This window comes from Colobus angolensis, unplaced genomic scaffold (genome assembly GCF_000951035.1).
Source record: "Colobus angolensis palliatus isolate OR3802 unplaced genomic scaffold, Cang.pa_1.0 Scaffold10, whole genome shotgun sequence".
Lineage (NCBI taxonomy): Eukaryota > Metazoa > Chordata > Mammalia > Primates > Cercopithecidae > Colobus > Colobus angolensis.
Genome location: NW_012110919.1, coordinates 11,618,348 through 11,634,469, shown reverse-complemented (window position 1 = coordinate 11,634,469; position 16,122 = coordinate 11,618,348). Strand labels below are relative to the sequence as shown.

Sequence of the window (16,122 nt, the reverse complement as noted above, 5' to 3'; positions counted from 1 at the left end):
AGAGCAAAACTCCGTCTTAAAAAAAAAAAAAAAAAAAAAGAAAAAGGCACATGTACCTTTGGAATTTTTGTTCATAATTATCAGTTTACAAGGAAGCAGAAAGAAGAAGGTATACAATAATACAAACTACAATATATCAAATCTTCTTCCATAATAGTACATTTCTGATAAATAAAAGCAACAAATCGACCTCATAATACAAGTATTATGTACACAGACTGATTACTTTTTTCACTTACAATACACTGATTCTTTAAATTAGTTAGGAGTGAATATATTTTAGTTACAGTATATCAATAATGTGATTCAAAAGATAAACATATTTATTATTGAGTTACGTATTTTATGATTTAAATCCAAAATGTACTTTATACCTCTTCTTCTGCTTTAAGAATCAAAATCATCATTAAAGAAAAACAAATCAAATACTGTACCTGGATCTGAATGGAAGGAGCTTCTAGTGCTCTGTAAACCATGGGTAGAACACTGTTCTTTATCTCATCAGGAGGGGTTTTGGTTAGTAGCAAATCCATTTTTTGTAGGAAAATTAACAAAATCTGTTTAGAAAATGGAAACAATGTATTGAAACCTGGAATCTTTGAGAGATTCAATATATGCCAAATGTAAAGCTTCTTCAAAAGAATAACTCATATATTTTGACACTCACCATGTTGCTAGCCTGAATGCGTGGAAGACAAAAACATACAAATCAAGTCTCTTACATTTCTGGAGGCACAATATTTAACATCTCTCTGAGTTTAAATGTTAATTAAATAAAGACTAATCTCTCACATGTCTACAGTAATCTCTCACTTGCCCACATGTACCAACTATCTGGAAAGCTACAGGGTGAAAAAAGCCAGTAAAGTGAGATATCCCAAAGAAGTAAATTCCATCACTTGGCTTCTACGAAGCTCAAGAGAAAAAGAGAAGTACAGAACTAAGAAGGAGTGTAAGAAAAAATTCCAGACACCAGGTACAGTGGCACATACCTGCAGTCCCAGCTATTTGGGAGGCTGAGACAGGGGAATTGATTGAGTCCAGAAGTTGAGTTCAGCCAAGGTAACACAGCAAGACCCTATCTCTTACAAAAAAATTTTAGAAAAAAATGTTTTTAAGTTGTCCCTGGTCATTCTTACACACACTAAAATTATAAGGAACATACTGCCCCTTCTATTTATGCAGAAATTAGCTTTGCCAAGACTCAGGGAAGAATATTCAGAAGAAAAAAAAATTTTTTTTGTTTATTTTTTGAGACAGGTGACTCACTCTGTCACCCAGGCTGGAGTGCAGTGGCGCGATCATAGCTTACCACAGCCTTGACCTCTCAGGGCTCAGGTGATCCTCCCACCTCAGCCTCCTGAGTAGCTGGACCACAGGCAGGCACCCGGCTTATTTCTGTATTTGTTTGTAGAGACAGGGTTTCACGATGTTGCCCAGACTGGTCTTGAACTCCTGAGCTCAAGCAATCTGCCTGCTTTGGCATGCCAAAGAACTGGGATTACAGGTGTGAGCCACTGCACCTGGCCCAAAAGCTATTTTTAACTGGACAACTAAGAGAAAAAAGAATGGAGACAAATAAGAATTCAGATTATAGGTTCCTTAGGGTACTATCTTGACTGATGCATAGCTTAGGGAACAGTGGCTCCACCAACATTCCCTCATGACACCTTGACCATTTGGGGGAATCCTGCTTCAAAGGCTACAGCTCCCTCACTTGTTCTTTCCCTAATCCACAGAAACTCTCGCCTTACCACCACATACTTGCTTCTGTTCCCCTCCTTTCAAGGGAAGGACTACAAAGAATCATGAAACCATTAAATCAGATAGTTGATATATAACTAATAAGATATTATTATACAGTGGTACAAACATGTAACAATATCTGCTATGTGCCAGAAAATTTCATTTAATCTCAACAATCCTTTTCATTGCAGAAATGAGGAAATAGAAGCTTTAAGATGGTAATGACGCAAGTCATACTTCAAGTAAGGAGATAAAAAAGCCACAGTTCAACCCAGGTATGTGACCCTACTGCTCTTAAATCCAACATTACCTTGAATGTAGCAAATATACATCATGTACATGAGAGACTGATTACTTTTTCCACTTACAATACACACACACATCATTTCCATGGTGCTGTAAGCATTTTTCTATCCCAGTGGAAGTAGTTATTAGCAATAAAATGGAGAGAAACAACTGGCAAAAAGCACCTACATATTAAAGACTTAAATAACAAAATAATCAAAAATACTTCTAATACTTCAAAGTGCAAGAGAAAAACAAGTATTTATTTTCCTAAACCTGTAACTTTCTACAAAGTATATATATGGTACACAAAGAACAGTGTAACACATGCAAAATTTCATTGCAGTTTATTTTCTGAAATGGTAACTTATGGAGAGCTATAGACGTTTAACTGCAAAGTTCAATCATAATTTTGAAAATAGTTTGCTTCGAACATGTAAAGTGGCTTTCTGACTAATGGAAAAGAAAGTCTCGTACACTTACCTCAGTTTTTTTTTAAGTCATATATTCATTTCTTTTGTTTTCAGTGATAGTCACCATCATAAATAACAGTAGATAAATACACAAAAATATCTGTAACATACCTGGATTGGCTCCTGCTGCTTAAACACAGGGCCAAGTTCAGGTAGAATTAATTTGACATATTCTTCTTTGGTGCATTCCTCAGCAATCAGTAGAACATTGGGCAAAACAAAAGGTACCATGTCAGGGTTTACAAATTCTGAAGTCAAACAAGGCAAAATTCTCTGCACAATGACACGCTGAAAGGCAAAAATTTTTTTTATTTAAAAAAAAAAATTATTTCAGGTTTTTAGTATTAATTAACACTACAGTCTGAAATCTCTAATCTCTTTAGGTAAGGTGACCATACAATTTATGATGGAAACTCATATATTTTGAGAGTACAATGGGATGCTATTGCTAATTATGCAAGGATAAATAGCATAAACTGGGAAGGTCATGAGTAAAAGGGGACACACAGTCACCTTACCTGTAGGAAACCTTCCCTAATTAGTCTTCAGGGCTATGTTTGTTTCTCTCTTAATTGCCTCATTACTTATGATTCATACCACACAACATAAACACTATCATGTACTGTTAACTGTTTCACATGTTAACCCTAGCTACACTTACTGTAAGGGCCTGAAAGCAGGGACAATATTTCATGCCTCCTCTTTATTCTCCATAGCATCTAAGTAAAGGGTCAGGCAAACAGTAGGTAACCAACGAATATCTGATAGATTAAACACTGAATGTTTTTACAACCAGGAATTATTAGTATTCCAACCAGTATTCCTCTTCAGCATTCACCAACATTTTAAAAACTGTATTACACTCACCATTTAGTAAGTCAGAAAAGGAGTAAAGGAATTGGAAAGGCTAACATCAACAGAGGCACCCCTTTAATTGCTGGTGAGACAGTGAACTCCACATGATAGCTTATGGACTCTTCTTCTGACTGTTAATGTCCAACTGCTATCTCTGCCTAGTTAGTATCCTTCTAAATTTTTTATTCTATTTATTTTTGGACAGTGCAAAAGAGGTCCATTGAACTTTTGGCTTCAGTCGGCAGTGTTTTATAGTCATTTATGTACCTCAGGCAAAGTTACATTATTTCCTTGGAACAGTTATGGTAGTAAGTCAAAATAAACATTAAACTTCTAAAATCCTGGTTATTAATAAGAAACTATCAACAACAAACCTTGGGTAGTTTTGGTAAAACCTTTGGCAGTCCTTTGAAAAACTGTGATTTCTGAAGATTATCTCTTTGGAATAAGGTATCAAAATATTGCAGTGTTACTGCACCAACATCATCAAAGAAGGGAATCTAAAAAAACAATGGAAATAAAGTATTTTGATAAATGTTAAGTTGAAAGTACTTCTCATATCTGAAACTGTCACAATACGGTTAAAAAAAATACTCAGAAACATTTAGCAAAATGCTGAAGATCACCTTAGATATTCTAATTATAAAGCTCTGGGCCGGGCGCGGTGGCTCAAGCCTGTAATCCCAGCACTTTGGGAGGCCGAGATGGGCGGATCACGAGGTCAGGAGATCGAGACCATCCTGGCTAACACGGTGAAACCCCGTCTCTACTAAAAATACAAAAACTAGCCGGGCGAGGTGGCGGGCGCCTGTAGCCCCAGCTACTTGGGAGGCTGAGGCAGGAGAATGGTGTAAACCCGGAAGGCAGAGCTTGCAGTGAGCTGAGACCCGGCCACTGCACTCCAGTCTGGGTGACAGAGCGAGACTCCGCCTCACAAAAAAAAAAAAAAAAAAAAAAAGCTCTGAATAAGAAAATAAATTATTTTTCAAATTTAAATCTTTGGAATCTGTACCTGCGAATTGGCTGGGTAAAAACTTTTTTATGTAAGTGTAAAATATTGAAAGATTAAATAAAATAACTTGAAGGCATAAAAATACCAGTTATTAGTTAAAATCCATGGTTGGCCTGGGCACGGTGGCTCACGCCTATAATCCCAGCACTTTGGGAGGCCGAGGCGGGCGGATCACCTGAGGTCAGGAGTTTGAGACCAGCCTAGCCAACATGGTGAAACTCCGTCTCTACAAAAAATACAAAAATTAGCCAGGTGTGGTGGTGGGTGCCTGTAATCCCAACTATTTGGGAGGCTGAGGCATGAGAATCGCTTGAACCTGGGAGGTGGAGGTTGCAGTGAGCCGAGATCGTGCCACTACACTCCAGGCTGGATGACAGAGCAAAACTCCGTCTTAAAAAAAAAAAAAAAAAAAATCCATGGTTATATGAGTGAAATAAAGGAATATGAGTTCTCCAGGAGACTAGAATATGTTTACTTAATTGTGACTGTTAGCACTCTGCTTATTTGAAATCTTAATTTTCTATCAGAGCAATTATGTACATACTTAGCTGTGTAAGATTAAGCAAAGTTGAATATTTAACACATTCAAGGATACAGATGTTACTTGGGGCTATATCTGACTGTTGCTTTAGAAGAACTTAATCTCAGAATAGGGATCTCTGGGGGAAAAAAATTTAAAGAAAACCCAAAAACTTAATCTACTTCAACTCATTTTTTGTCCCTCCGTCTTAGGCAGAAATCCACATGTACTCACCTTGGTCATTTGATCTGCATCTGGTCTTACAGTTGGAGTTACATTTAACAGTAGCTTTACATGTTCACGAACTTCCTCAGGTATATTTGTAAGTGAACTAGATCCTAAACGACTCAACTATTCAAAAGAGCGATAACATTAAATGAGTATAAAATATTTTAAATGATACATACATTTAAGAAAACATTTAAAAATTTACTCAATATTTTACTACAAATATACTGACCACATTTTAAACAAATTGTTAATTCTATTGTTGCAAAACAAAATCCTTATCTTTAATACCCAAAATTGTTTCTATTCCTATAGGAAAATGTTCCAGTATTTATATTTACTCAAATGCCATGATTCAAATTCTAGTAACAACCTTCAACTAGTCCTCTTTATTTATTTGAAACAAAAAACTTTTTGAGACAGGGTCTCACTATGTCACCCCAGGCTGGCATACAGTGGCACAATCACAACTCACTGCAGCCTCAAACTCCCAGGCTCAAGTGATCCTCCCACCTTGGCCTTCCAAGTAGCTCGGACTACAGGCATGTGCCACCAAGCCCGGCTAATTTTTTGTATTTTTTTGTTTGTTTGTTTGTAGAGAAGGGGTTTAGCCATGTTACGGCTGGTCTCAAACTCCTGGACTCAAGTGATCCACCCACCTGGGGTCTCCCCAAGTGCTGGGATTATAGGCGTGAACCAGCGCACCTGGCCTAGTCTGCGTTACTTACAAATTTGTTAAAATAAAAATATATTAAATTGTTAAACTGATCTTATGCAAACTTAAAATGAGATACTCATGTCATTTACACAATTTCCTGAACATATTTTGGAAAAAAAATCAAAGACACATTTAATAAATTTTTTAATGCAAGGAAATTATTTATAGGCAAATACCTGATCCAACTGCCTACTGAAACTCTTGTAAATATCTTGCTTGTTGACTTCAAATATAGGTTTCCCTTTATTAAATACAGCATACATAACAGTTCCTAAAGAATACATATCACTGGCTGTTTCACAGCTCACAGAAAGTATGTATTCAGGAGCCAAATATTCAGGATTTGGAAGACACAATGAAGGTAAATTTGGGTCCCATTCTTTACAAGGAAATTTAGGCTGTAGTAAGAAAAGGAATTACATGGGTTACTTCAAATTCAACCAAACAACTATCAAGCAGTAGCAATCTATCTTTAAATTTCTACTCGGTTATGCAAGTAAATATGCCATCACATCTTCAATCCCAAAATTCCCAAATCCCCAAATGTAAAAAAGTTCATGCAACAAACTGAGAAATAAGAACTGTTACAACTGAGATTACTGGAGTCTCTTCCAGAAGACAAATTATCACTGTAATATGTAATATGAACATGTGAAGGTCTGGCTCATGTTTTATGATACATAGGCTTCAAAAATTGTATGAGCTCAGATAGAGACTGTTGTTTGAAATTTGTTCTTTCACTAATTAGCTATGTGATTTAGTTAAAAAGTTCAAAAGATTGTAGTAAGAATTAAACAAATGTGTAGAAGTTTGACCTAGCATAGTGTCTGACCCACTCATGGTATATATTCAACCAATACGAGTTAGTTCTGATTACCTTAAAAATGGCTGCTCAACTTATAAATCTTAGGTCAAATCACAGGCCCTCTAACAAGTACATATAATAAAAACCTATCACCAAGGATCATAAGTGCCACATCACCAAGGATCTTCTATGCCATGCAGACCCAATCAACACAAAGCAGAACTGATTTAATGCAGTGTTTCTCTAAGTATGAATAGGCAGGTATCCTAATCATTAAGAAAAGGTGCTTTGGAAGCGGAATGGCTGTGTTCAAATTCTGGCTCTATCACTTACATCTACCAAAATGTAGGCAGGTTCTTTTATTCTCTGAGCCTACTTAACTTATCTGTATTATTCCTATACCCCATTGAGTTATTGTAAGGATTAAATAAGTACAGAAAAAGTGTGTGGAAAAGTGCTTCAATAAGAATGTTAGCTATTGCTATTGCTATGATTATGCTCCCTAAAGAATATAAAGAATATTCCATGACCCAATAAACGGGAAACGCTGCTAGAGTCACATGTGTTATTGCATTTGACATTCTGAGGAAAAAAAAAAAAACCCTATTTAACTGAATAGTTCTTAAATTTATTTAACTCTTGCATCCTTTTCTCAAGTAACATTAACTACTGTGGTAGTAATGTGCCGAAGAACACTCTTAAGTGCAATGAACACCAGAAATTTTCTATAAAGCTGTACATCTAAACATACCACTGTACCACATAGCCTGTTTCTAGTCCATTCCAGATACAATCAAAATTCCCCTGGCCTCAAAAATTAGAAGACTAAAACTTTCATACCTCTTGCTCAGAAGGATTGGTTGATGATACACAAAAATCAAAACCCATTATTTTCCAGGCTCCACTTTTATTCAGAATTATATTTTCAGGAGTAATATTTCCATGTACCATTTTCACACTGCTATGCAAGAATGACAATCCTTCAGAAACCTGTAAATGGAAAAAACACATTTTACACTAAATAAAACTCCTTTCAATTACAATAAAATGTCTCATAAAAATCATAATTACTGCTACTCCTCACAATAAAAGTTTTGCATGTCAGCTAAAAATCAAATTTCATCATAAATACCAAAGTATACATAGATGCAGTCAATTACCAGGACAATCTGAGGATCAGCGAGAAAAATCTAGTTATAAAACCAGAGTACACCTATTAAGTTCCTTCCTATATGCATATAAGCAGACAAAAAGATAAAGAATCTTTTGATGTCCAAATGTATTCAGTTTCTGAGTTTGAAAAGTGAGGGAATCTTTGATTCTTGAGTTGCAGATGGTGAATATTAAGATTTTTATATACTTACACTTCAGATTGAAATTCAGTGTTCCTGAATAGTATTGTACTCAGTTTTCAAATATTCAAGTGAAGTTCACTTATTCTCACATTGGATTAATATTTGGTAATTTTTATATTTGCCCCTGACATCACCACCAAATGTGTCAACCAAGACTAAAGGTTAGATTTCTGTTTCCAAGGAGTAGCTTTTGGCAAACCAATGAACACTGATTTCCAGGACTTGAACATACATTCTAAAGAAGACACGAAAGGCCAATAAACACATGAAAAGATGCTCAAAGTCACTAATCATTAGGGAAATGCAAATCAAAACCACAATGAGCTCTCACCTCACACCCATGAGGATGGCTACTATTTAGAAAAAGAAAATTCAGGCTGGGTACAGTGGCTCACGCCTGTAATCCCAACCCTTTGGGAGGTCGAGGCAGGTGGATCACAGGAGGTTGGAGTTCGAGACCAGTCTAGCCAACCTGGTGAAACCCCATCTCTACCAAAAATACAAAAATTAGCCAGGTGTGGTGGCGCGTGCCTCTAGACCCAGCTACTCGGTAGGCTGAGGCAGAAGAATCGCTTGAACCTGGGAGGTGGCGGTTGTAGTGAGCTGAGATTGCGCCACTGAACTCCAGCCTGGGCAACAGAGTGAGACTCCATCTCCAAAAAAAAAGAAAAAGAAAAAAAGAAAATCCACATCTTTACATACCATGGGATAATTAAAATAGGGAGAAAAAAATAATAACTGCTGGTGAGGATAAGGAGAAATTAGAATCTTTACGCACTGTTGGTGGGAATATAGGTGCTATGTAAAACAGTACAATTGTTACCCCCCCAAATTAAAAATAGAATCAGTGTATGATCCAGCAATTCCATTTCTGGGTAGATACTCCAAAGAATTGAAAGCAGGGTCTTACACAGATGCTTGTATACCCACTTTCATAGCAGCATTATTCACAATAGCCAAAATGTGGAAGCAATTCAAGTGTCCATTGATAGATGACTGGGCACATAAGCTGCTTATAACATGTATAAGCAACTATCATTTATCAATGGACACTTGAATTGCTATGTATATACATATAATGGAATATTATTTAGCCTTTAAAAGGAAGGAAATTCTAACAAATGCTACAACATGGATGAACTTTGAGAACATTATGCTAACACAGGCCAGTCACAAAACGACAAACAGTAGTATGATACAGTAGTATGATACGGTAGTATGATTTCACTTACATGAAGTACCTAGAGTAGTCAAATTCATAGAGACAGAAACTATAACTGTAGTTGCCAGGGGAAAGAAGGTAGGGGCAGTTGGAGGAATAAGGAGCTATTGTTTCAGGGGCACAGTTTCAGATTTCTAAGACAAAAACAACTGTGGAGATGTATGGTGGTGATGGTTCCATGACAATGTGAATGCACTTAATGAATAGACTCAAATGTACACTTAAAAATGGTTAAGATGGAAGAGGGAAGAATAAGATGGCCAAATAGAATCCTATACCGTATATCCTCCCTGCGCAGGAACACCAAATTTTAAACACTAGCTATGCACCAAAAAATAAATAAATAAAATAAAAAATCAAAATAACCAAACATCAGGTGAGCACTCATAGTACCTGGTTTTAACTTTGTATCATTGAAAGAAGCACTGAAGAAGTGCTCTTTCATGGCTGGTTACACAGTCAGTCCTCAATTGCCAACTCCATCTCTCCCCAGTCCCTTACGGGGGCTGTACAGCATGCAGACATAATCTGTGCACTTGGAGGAGAGTGTAGTGACTAGGAGACTTTATACTGATATCAGTGCTACCCTGTAACAGCAGAAAGCAAAGCCATGCTGGGCTCAACTAGCATACATGCTCTAAGGGAGCACTTGAACCAGACCTAGTCAGATGGGAATCACCCATCATAGAGGTCAGAACTTGAGTTTCTTGACAGCCCTCTCCACCATGAACCAAAGTGTTCTAGGGACCTAGATAAACTTGAAAGGCAGTCTAGGACTACACAAGGACTGCAATTTCTTTTCTTTTTTAATTGTTACACTTTAAGTTCTGTGATACATGTGCAGAACATGCAGTTTTTTTACATAGGTATACATGTGCCATAGTGGTTTGCTGCACCCATCAACCTGTCACCTACATTAGGTATTTCTCCTAATACTATCCCTTTCCTAGCCTCCCACCCCGACAGGCCCCGGTGTGCGATGCTCCCTTCCCTGTGTCCATGTGTTCTCATTGTTCAACTCCCACTTATGAGTGAGAACATGCGGTGTTTGGTTTTCTGTTTCTATGTTAGTTTGCTGAGAATGATAGTATCCAGCTTCATCCATGTCCCTGCAAAGGACGTGAACTCATCCTTTATCATGGCTGCATAGTATTCCATGATGTATATGTGCCACATTTTCTTTATCCAGTCTATCACTGATGGGCATTTGGACTGGTTCCTATTGTGAACAGTGCTGCAATAAACATATGTGTGCATGTGTCTTTATAGTAGAATCATTTATAATCCTTTGGGTATACACCCAGTAATGGGATTGCTGAGTCAAATAGTATTTTTGGTTCTAGATCCTTGAAGAATCGCCATACTGTCTTCAACAATGGTTGAACTAATTTACACTCCCACCAGCAGTGTGAAAGCATTCCTATTTCTCCACATCCTCTCCAGCATCTGTTGTTTCCTGACTTTTTAATGATCGCCATTCTAACTGGCGTGAGATGGTATCTTACTGGTTTTGATTTGCATTTCTCTAATGACCAGTGATGATGAGCTTTTTTTCATGTTTGTTGGCTGCATAAATGTCCTTTTCAGAAATGTCTGTTCATATCCTTTGCCCACTTTTTGATGGGGTTGTTTTTTCTTGTAAATTTGTTTAAGTTCCTTATAGATTCTAGATATCAGCCCTTTGTCAGATGGATAGATTGCAAAATTTTTCTCCCATTCTGTAGGTTGCCTGTTCACTCTGATGATAGTTTCTTTTGCTGTGCAGAAGCTCTTTAGTTTAATTAGATTCTGTTTGTCAATTTTGGCTTTTGTTGCCATTGCTTTTGGTGCTTTAGTCATGAAGTCTTTGCCCATGCCTAAGTCCTGAATGGTATTGCCTAGCTTTTTTCTAGGGATTTTATGGTTTTAGGTCTTACAGTTAAGTCTTTAATCCACCTTGAGTTAGTTTTTGTATAAGGTGTAAGGAAGGGGTCCAGTTTCGGTTTTCTGCATATGGCTAGCCAGTTTTCCCAACATCATTCATTAAATAGGAAATCCTTTCCCCATTGCTTGTTTTCGTCAGGTTTGTCAAAGATCAGATGGTTGTAGATGTGTGGCATTGTTTCTGAGGCCTCTGTTCTGTTTCATTGGTCTATATATCTGTTTTGGTATCAGTACCATGCTGTTTTGGTTGCTGCAGCCTTATAGTATAGGTTGAAGTCAGGTAGCACGACGCTTCCAGCTTTGTTCTTTTTGCTTAGGTTTGCCTTGGTTATATAGGCTTCTTTTGGTTCCATACGAAATGTAAAGTACTTTTTTCTAATTCTGTGAAGAAAGTCAATGCTAGTTTGATGGGGATAGCAATCTATAAATTATTTTAGGCAGTATGGCCATTTCCACGATATTAATTCTTCCTATCCATGAGCATGGAATGTTTTTCCATTTGTTTGTGTCCTCTCTTATTTCCTTCAGCAGTGGTTTGTAGCTCTCCTTGAAGAGGTCCTTCACATTCCTTGTAAGTTGTGTTCCTAGGTATTTCATTTTTTTTGTATCAATTGTGAATGGGAATTCACTTATTTGGCTCTCTGTTTGTCCGTTATTGTTGCATAGCAATGCTTGTTATTTTTTGATTTCGTATCCTGAGACTTTGCTGAAGTTGCTTATCAGCATAAGGAGATTTGGGCCTGAGACGATGGGGTTTTCTAAATACACAATCATGTCATCTGCAAACAGAGACAATTTGACTTCCTCTCTTCCTATCTGAATACCCTTTATTTCATTCTCTTGCCTGATTGCCCTGGCCAGAACTTCCAATACAATGTTGAATAGGAGTGCTGAGAGAGGGCATTTGTGCCGGTTTTCAAAGGGAATGCTTCCAGCTTTTACCCATTCAGTATGATACTGGCTGTGAGTCTGTCATAAATGGCTCTTGTTATTTTGAGATACATTCCATCAATACCTAGTTTATTGAGTTTTTAGCATGAAGAGCTGTTGAATTTTATCAAAGGCCTTTTCTGCATCTATTGACATAATCATATGGTTTTTGTCATTGGTTCTGTTAATGTGATGGATTATGTTTAATGATTTGCAATATTGAACCAGCCTTGCATCCCAGGTATGAAGACAACTTGATCGTGGTGGATAAGCTTTTTGATGTGCTGCTGGATTCGGTTTGCCAGTATTTTATTGAGGATTTTTGCATCGATGTTCATCAGGGATATTGGCCTGAAATTTTCTTTTTTTTGTTGCATATCTGCCAGGTTTTGGTATCAGGATGATGGTGGCCTCATAAAATGAGTTAGGGAGGAGTCCCTCTTTTTCTATTGTTTGGAATAGTTTCAGAAGGAATGGTACTAGCTCCTTATACCTCTGGTAGAATTTGGCTGTGAACCCGTCTGGTCCTGGGCTTTTTTTGGTTGGCAGGCTATTAATTACTGTATCAATTTCAGAATTTGTTATTGGTCTATTCAGGGATTCGACTTCTTCCTGGTTTAGTCTTGGGAGGGTGTATGTGTCCAGGAATTTATCCATTTCTTTTAGATTTTCTAGTTTATTTGCATAGATGGGCTTATAGTATTCTCTGATGGTAGTTTGTATTTCTGTGGGATCAGTGGTGATATCCCCTTTATCATTTTTTATTGCATCTATCTGATTCTTCTCTCCTTTCTTCTTTATTAGTCTGGCTAATAAAGAAGATAGCAGTCTACGTATTTTGTTAATCTTTTTAAAAACCCGGCCCTGGATTCCCTGATTTTTTTTAAGGGTTTTTCATGTCTCTATCTCCTTTAGTTCTGCTCTAATCTTAGTTATTTCTTGTCTTCTGCTAGCTTTTGAATTTGTTTGCTCTTGCTTTTCTTTTAATTGTGACGTTAGGGTGTTGATTTTAGATCTTTCCTGCTTTCTCCTGTGGACATTTAGTGCTATAAATTTCCCTCTACACACTGCTTTAGCTGTGTCCCAGAGATTCTGGTATGTTGTGTCTTTGTTCTTATTGGTTTCAAATAACTTATTTATTTCTGCCTTAATTTCATTAATTACCCAGTAGTCATTCAGGAGCACATTCTTCAGTTTCCATATAGTTGTGTGGTTTTAAGTGAGTTTCTTAATCCTGAGTTCTAATTTGATTGCACTATGGTCTGAGAGATTGTTTGTTATGATTTCTGTTCTTTTGCATTTGCTGAGGAGTGTTTTACTTCCAATTATGTGATCAATTTTAAAATAAGTGTGATGTGGTGCTGAGAAGAATGTATGTTCTGTTGATTTGGGGGGAGAGTTCTGTAGATGTCTATTTGGGTCACTTGGTCCAGAGGTGAGTTCCAAGTCCTGAATACCTTTGTTAATTTTCTGTCTCACTGATCTGTCTAATATTGACAGTGGGGTGTAAAGTCTCCCACTGTTATTGTGTGGGAGTCTAAGTCTTTTTGTAGGTCTCTAAGAACTTGCTTTACGAATCTGGGTGCTCCTGTATTGGGTGCATATATATTTAGGATAGTTAGCTCCTCTTGTTGCATTGATCCCTGTACCATTATGTAGTGCCCTTCTTTGTCTTTTTTGATCTTTGTTGGTTAAAGGCTGTTATATCAGAGACTAGGACTGCAATCCCTCCTTTTTTTTGCTTCCCATTTGCTTCGTAAATATTCCTCCATCCTTTTATTTTGAGCCTATGTGTGTCTCTGCATGTGAGATGAGTCTCCTGAATACAGCACACTGATGGGTCTTGACTCTTTATCCAATTTGCCAGTCTGTGTAATTGGGGCATTTAGCCCATTTACATTTAAGGTTAATATTGCTATATGTGAATTTGATCCTGTCATTATGATGCTAGCTGGTTATTTTGCCCGTAGACAGTGGGTGCAGCCCACAGAGGGTAAGCTGAAGCAGAGTGTGGCTTGGCCTCACCTGGGAAGCTCAAGGGGTCAGGAAACTCCCTCCTGTAGCCAGAGGAAGCCGTGAAGGACTATGTGTCCCATGTGGGATGGTGCATTCTGGCCCAGATACTATGCTTTTCCCATGGTCTTTGCAACCTACAGATGAGGAGATTCCCTCAGGTGCCTAAACCACCAGGGCCCTGGGTTTGAAGCACAAAACTGAGTGCCGTTTGGGCAGACACCAAGCTGGCTGCAGGAGTTTGTTTTTCAAACCCCAGTGGTGCCTGGAACTCCAGCAAGATAGAACTGTTCACTCCCCTGGAAAGGAGGCTGAAGCCAGGGAGCCAAGTGGTCTTCATCAGCAGATCCCACGCCCAAGGAGCCCAGCCAGCTAAGATCCAATGGCTTGAAAATCTTGCTGCCAGCACAGCAGTCTGAAATCGACCTGGGACATTCGAGCTTGGTGCGGGAGAGGCGTCTGCCATTACTGAAGCTTGAGTAGTCGGTTTTCCCCTCACAGTGTAAACGAAGTCACCTAGAAGTTCGCACTGGGCAGAGCCCACTGCAGCTGCAAAGCCACTATAACCAGACTGCCTCTCTAGATTCCTCCTCTCTGCGCAGGGCATCTCTGAAAGAAAGGCAGCAGCCCCAATCAGGGGCTTATAGATAAAACTCCCATTTCCCTGAGACAGAGCATTTGAGGGAGAGGCAGCTGTGGCACAGCTTCAGAAGACTTAAACATTTCTGCCTACTGGCTCTGAAGAGAGCAGCTGATCTTCCAGTACAGCGCTCAAGCTCTGCTAAGGGACAGACTGCCTCATCAAGTGTGTCCCTGACCCCGGTGCCTCCTGACTGGGAGACACCTCCCAGCAGGGGTCGACAGACACCTCATACAGGACAGCTCCAGCTGGCATCTGGTGGGTGCCTCTCTGGGATGAAGCTTCCAGAGGAACGAATAGGCAGCAATCTTTGGCTGTTCTGCAGCCTCCGCAAACAGGTTAAACAAGGTCTGGAGTGGACCTCCAGCAAACTCTAACAGACATGCAGCAGTGGGGCCTGACTGTTAGAAGGAAAATTAACGAACAGAAAGGAATCAACAGAAAGCATCAACATCAACAAAAAGGACGTCTACACAAACACCCCATTTGAAGGTCACCAACATCAAAGACCAAAGGTACACAAATCCACGAAGATGAGGAAAAAACAGCACAAAAAGGCTGAAAATTCCAAAAACCAGAACACCTCTTCTCCTCCAAAGGATCACAACTCCTCACCAGCAAGGGAACAAAACTGGACAGAGAATGAGTTTGATGAATTGACAGAAGTAGGCTTCAGAAGGTGGGTTATAACAAACTCCTCCGAGTTAAAGAAGCATGTTCTAACCCAATGCAAGGAAGTTAAGAACCTTGAAAAAAGAGGAATTGCTAACTAGAATAACCAGTTTAGAGAAGAACATAAATGACCTGATGGAGCTGAAAAACACAGCATGAGAACTTTGTGAAGCATACACAATTATTAATAGCCGAATCAATCAAGCAGAAGAAAGAATATCAGAGACTGAAGATCAACTTAATGAAATAAAGTATCAAAACGAGATTAGAGAAAAAAGAATGAAAAGGAATGAATAAAGCCTCCAAGAAATATGCGACTATGTGAAAAGACCAAAACTCCGTTTGACTGGTGTACCTGAAAGTGAAGGGGAGAATGGAATCAAGTTGGAAAATCCTCTTCAGGATATTATCCAGGAGAATTTCCCCAACCTAGCAAGACAGGCCAACGTTCAAATTCAGAAAATACAGAGAACACCACAAAGATACTCCTCGAGAAGAGCAACCTCAAGACACATAATCATCAGATTCATCAAGGTTGAAATGAAGGAAAAAATGTTAAGGGCAGCCAGAGAGAAAGGTCGGGTTACCCATAAAGAGAAGCCCATCAGATTAACAGCAGATCTCTCTGCAGAAACCCTACAAGCCAGAAGAGAGTGGGGGCTAATAGTCAATACTCTTTTTTTTTTTTTGAGACGGAGTCTCGCTCTGTCGCCCGGGCTGGAGTG

At 38.5% G+C, this 16,122-nt stretch overlaps 1 protein-coding gene across 2 annotated transcripts in view; it reads right to left on the bottom strand.

Moving 5' to 3' along the window:
* SCYL2 (SCY1-like 2 (S. cerevisiae)) overlaps window positions 1-16,122 on the bottom strand; it is a 77,262-nt gene that overhangs the window by 23,473 nt on the left and 37,667 nt on the right. Inside the window, exons 5-11 of one of the 2 annotated variants that reach the window (XM_011934651.1) lie at window positions 7,483-7,632; window positions 6,014-6,235; window positions 5,126-5,242; window positions 3,734-3,859; window positions 2,616-2,792; window positions 668-679; window positions 435-557 (exon numbers count right to left, since the gene is read on the bottom strand). In XM_011934651.1, coding sequence (XP_011790041.1) covers window positions 435-557; window positions 668-679; window positions 2,616-2,792; window positions 3,734-3,859; window positions 5,126-5,242; window positions 6,014-6,235; window positions 7,483-7,632 — 927 coding nt within the window. The remainder of the gene's footprint in view (window positions 1-434; window positions 558-667; window positions 680-2,615; window positions 2,793-3,733; window positions 3,860-5,125; window positions 5,243-6,013; window positions 6,236-7,482; window positions 7,633-16,122) is intronic. The other variant, XM_011934656.1, reaches the window with a different exon arrangement.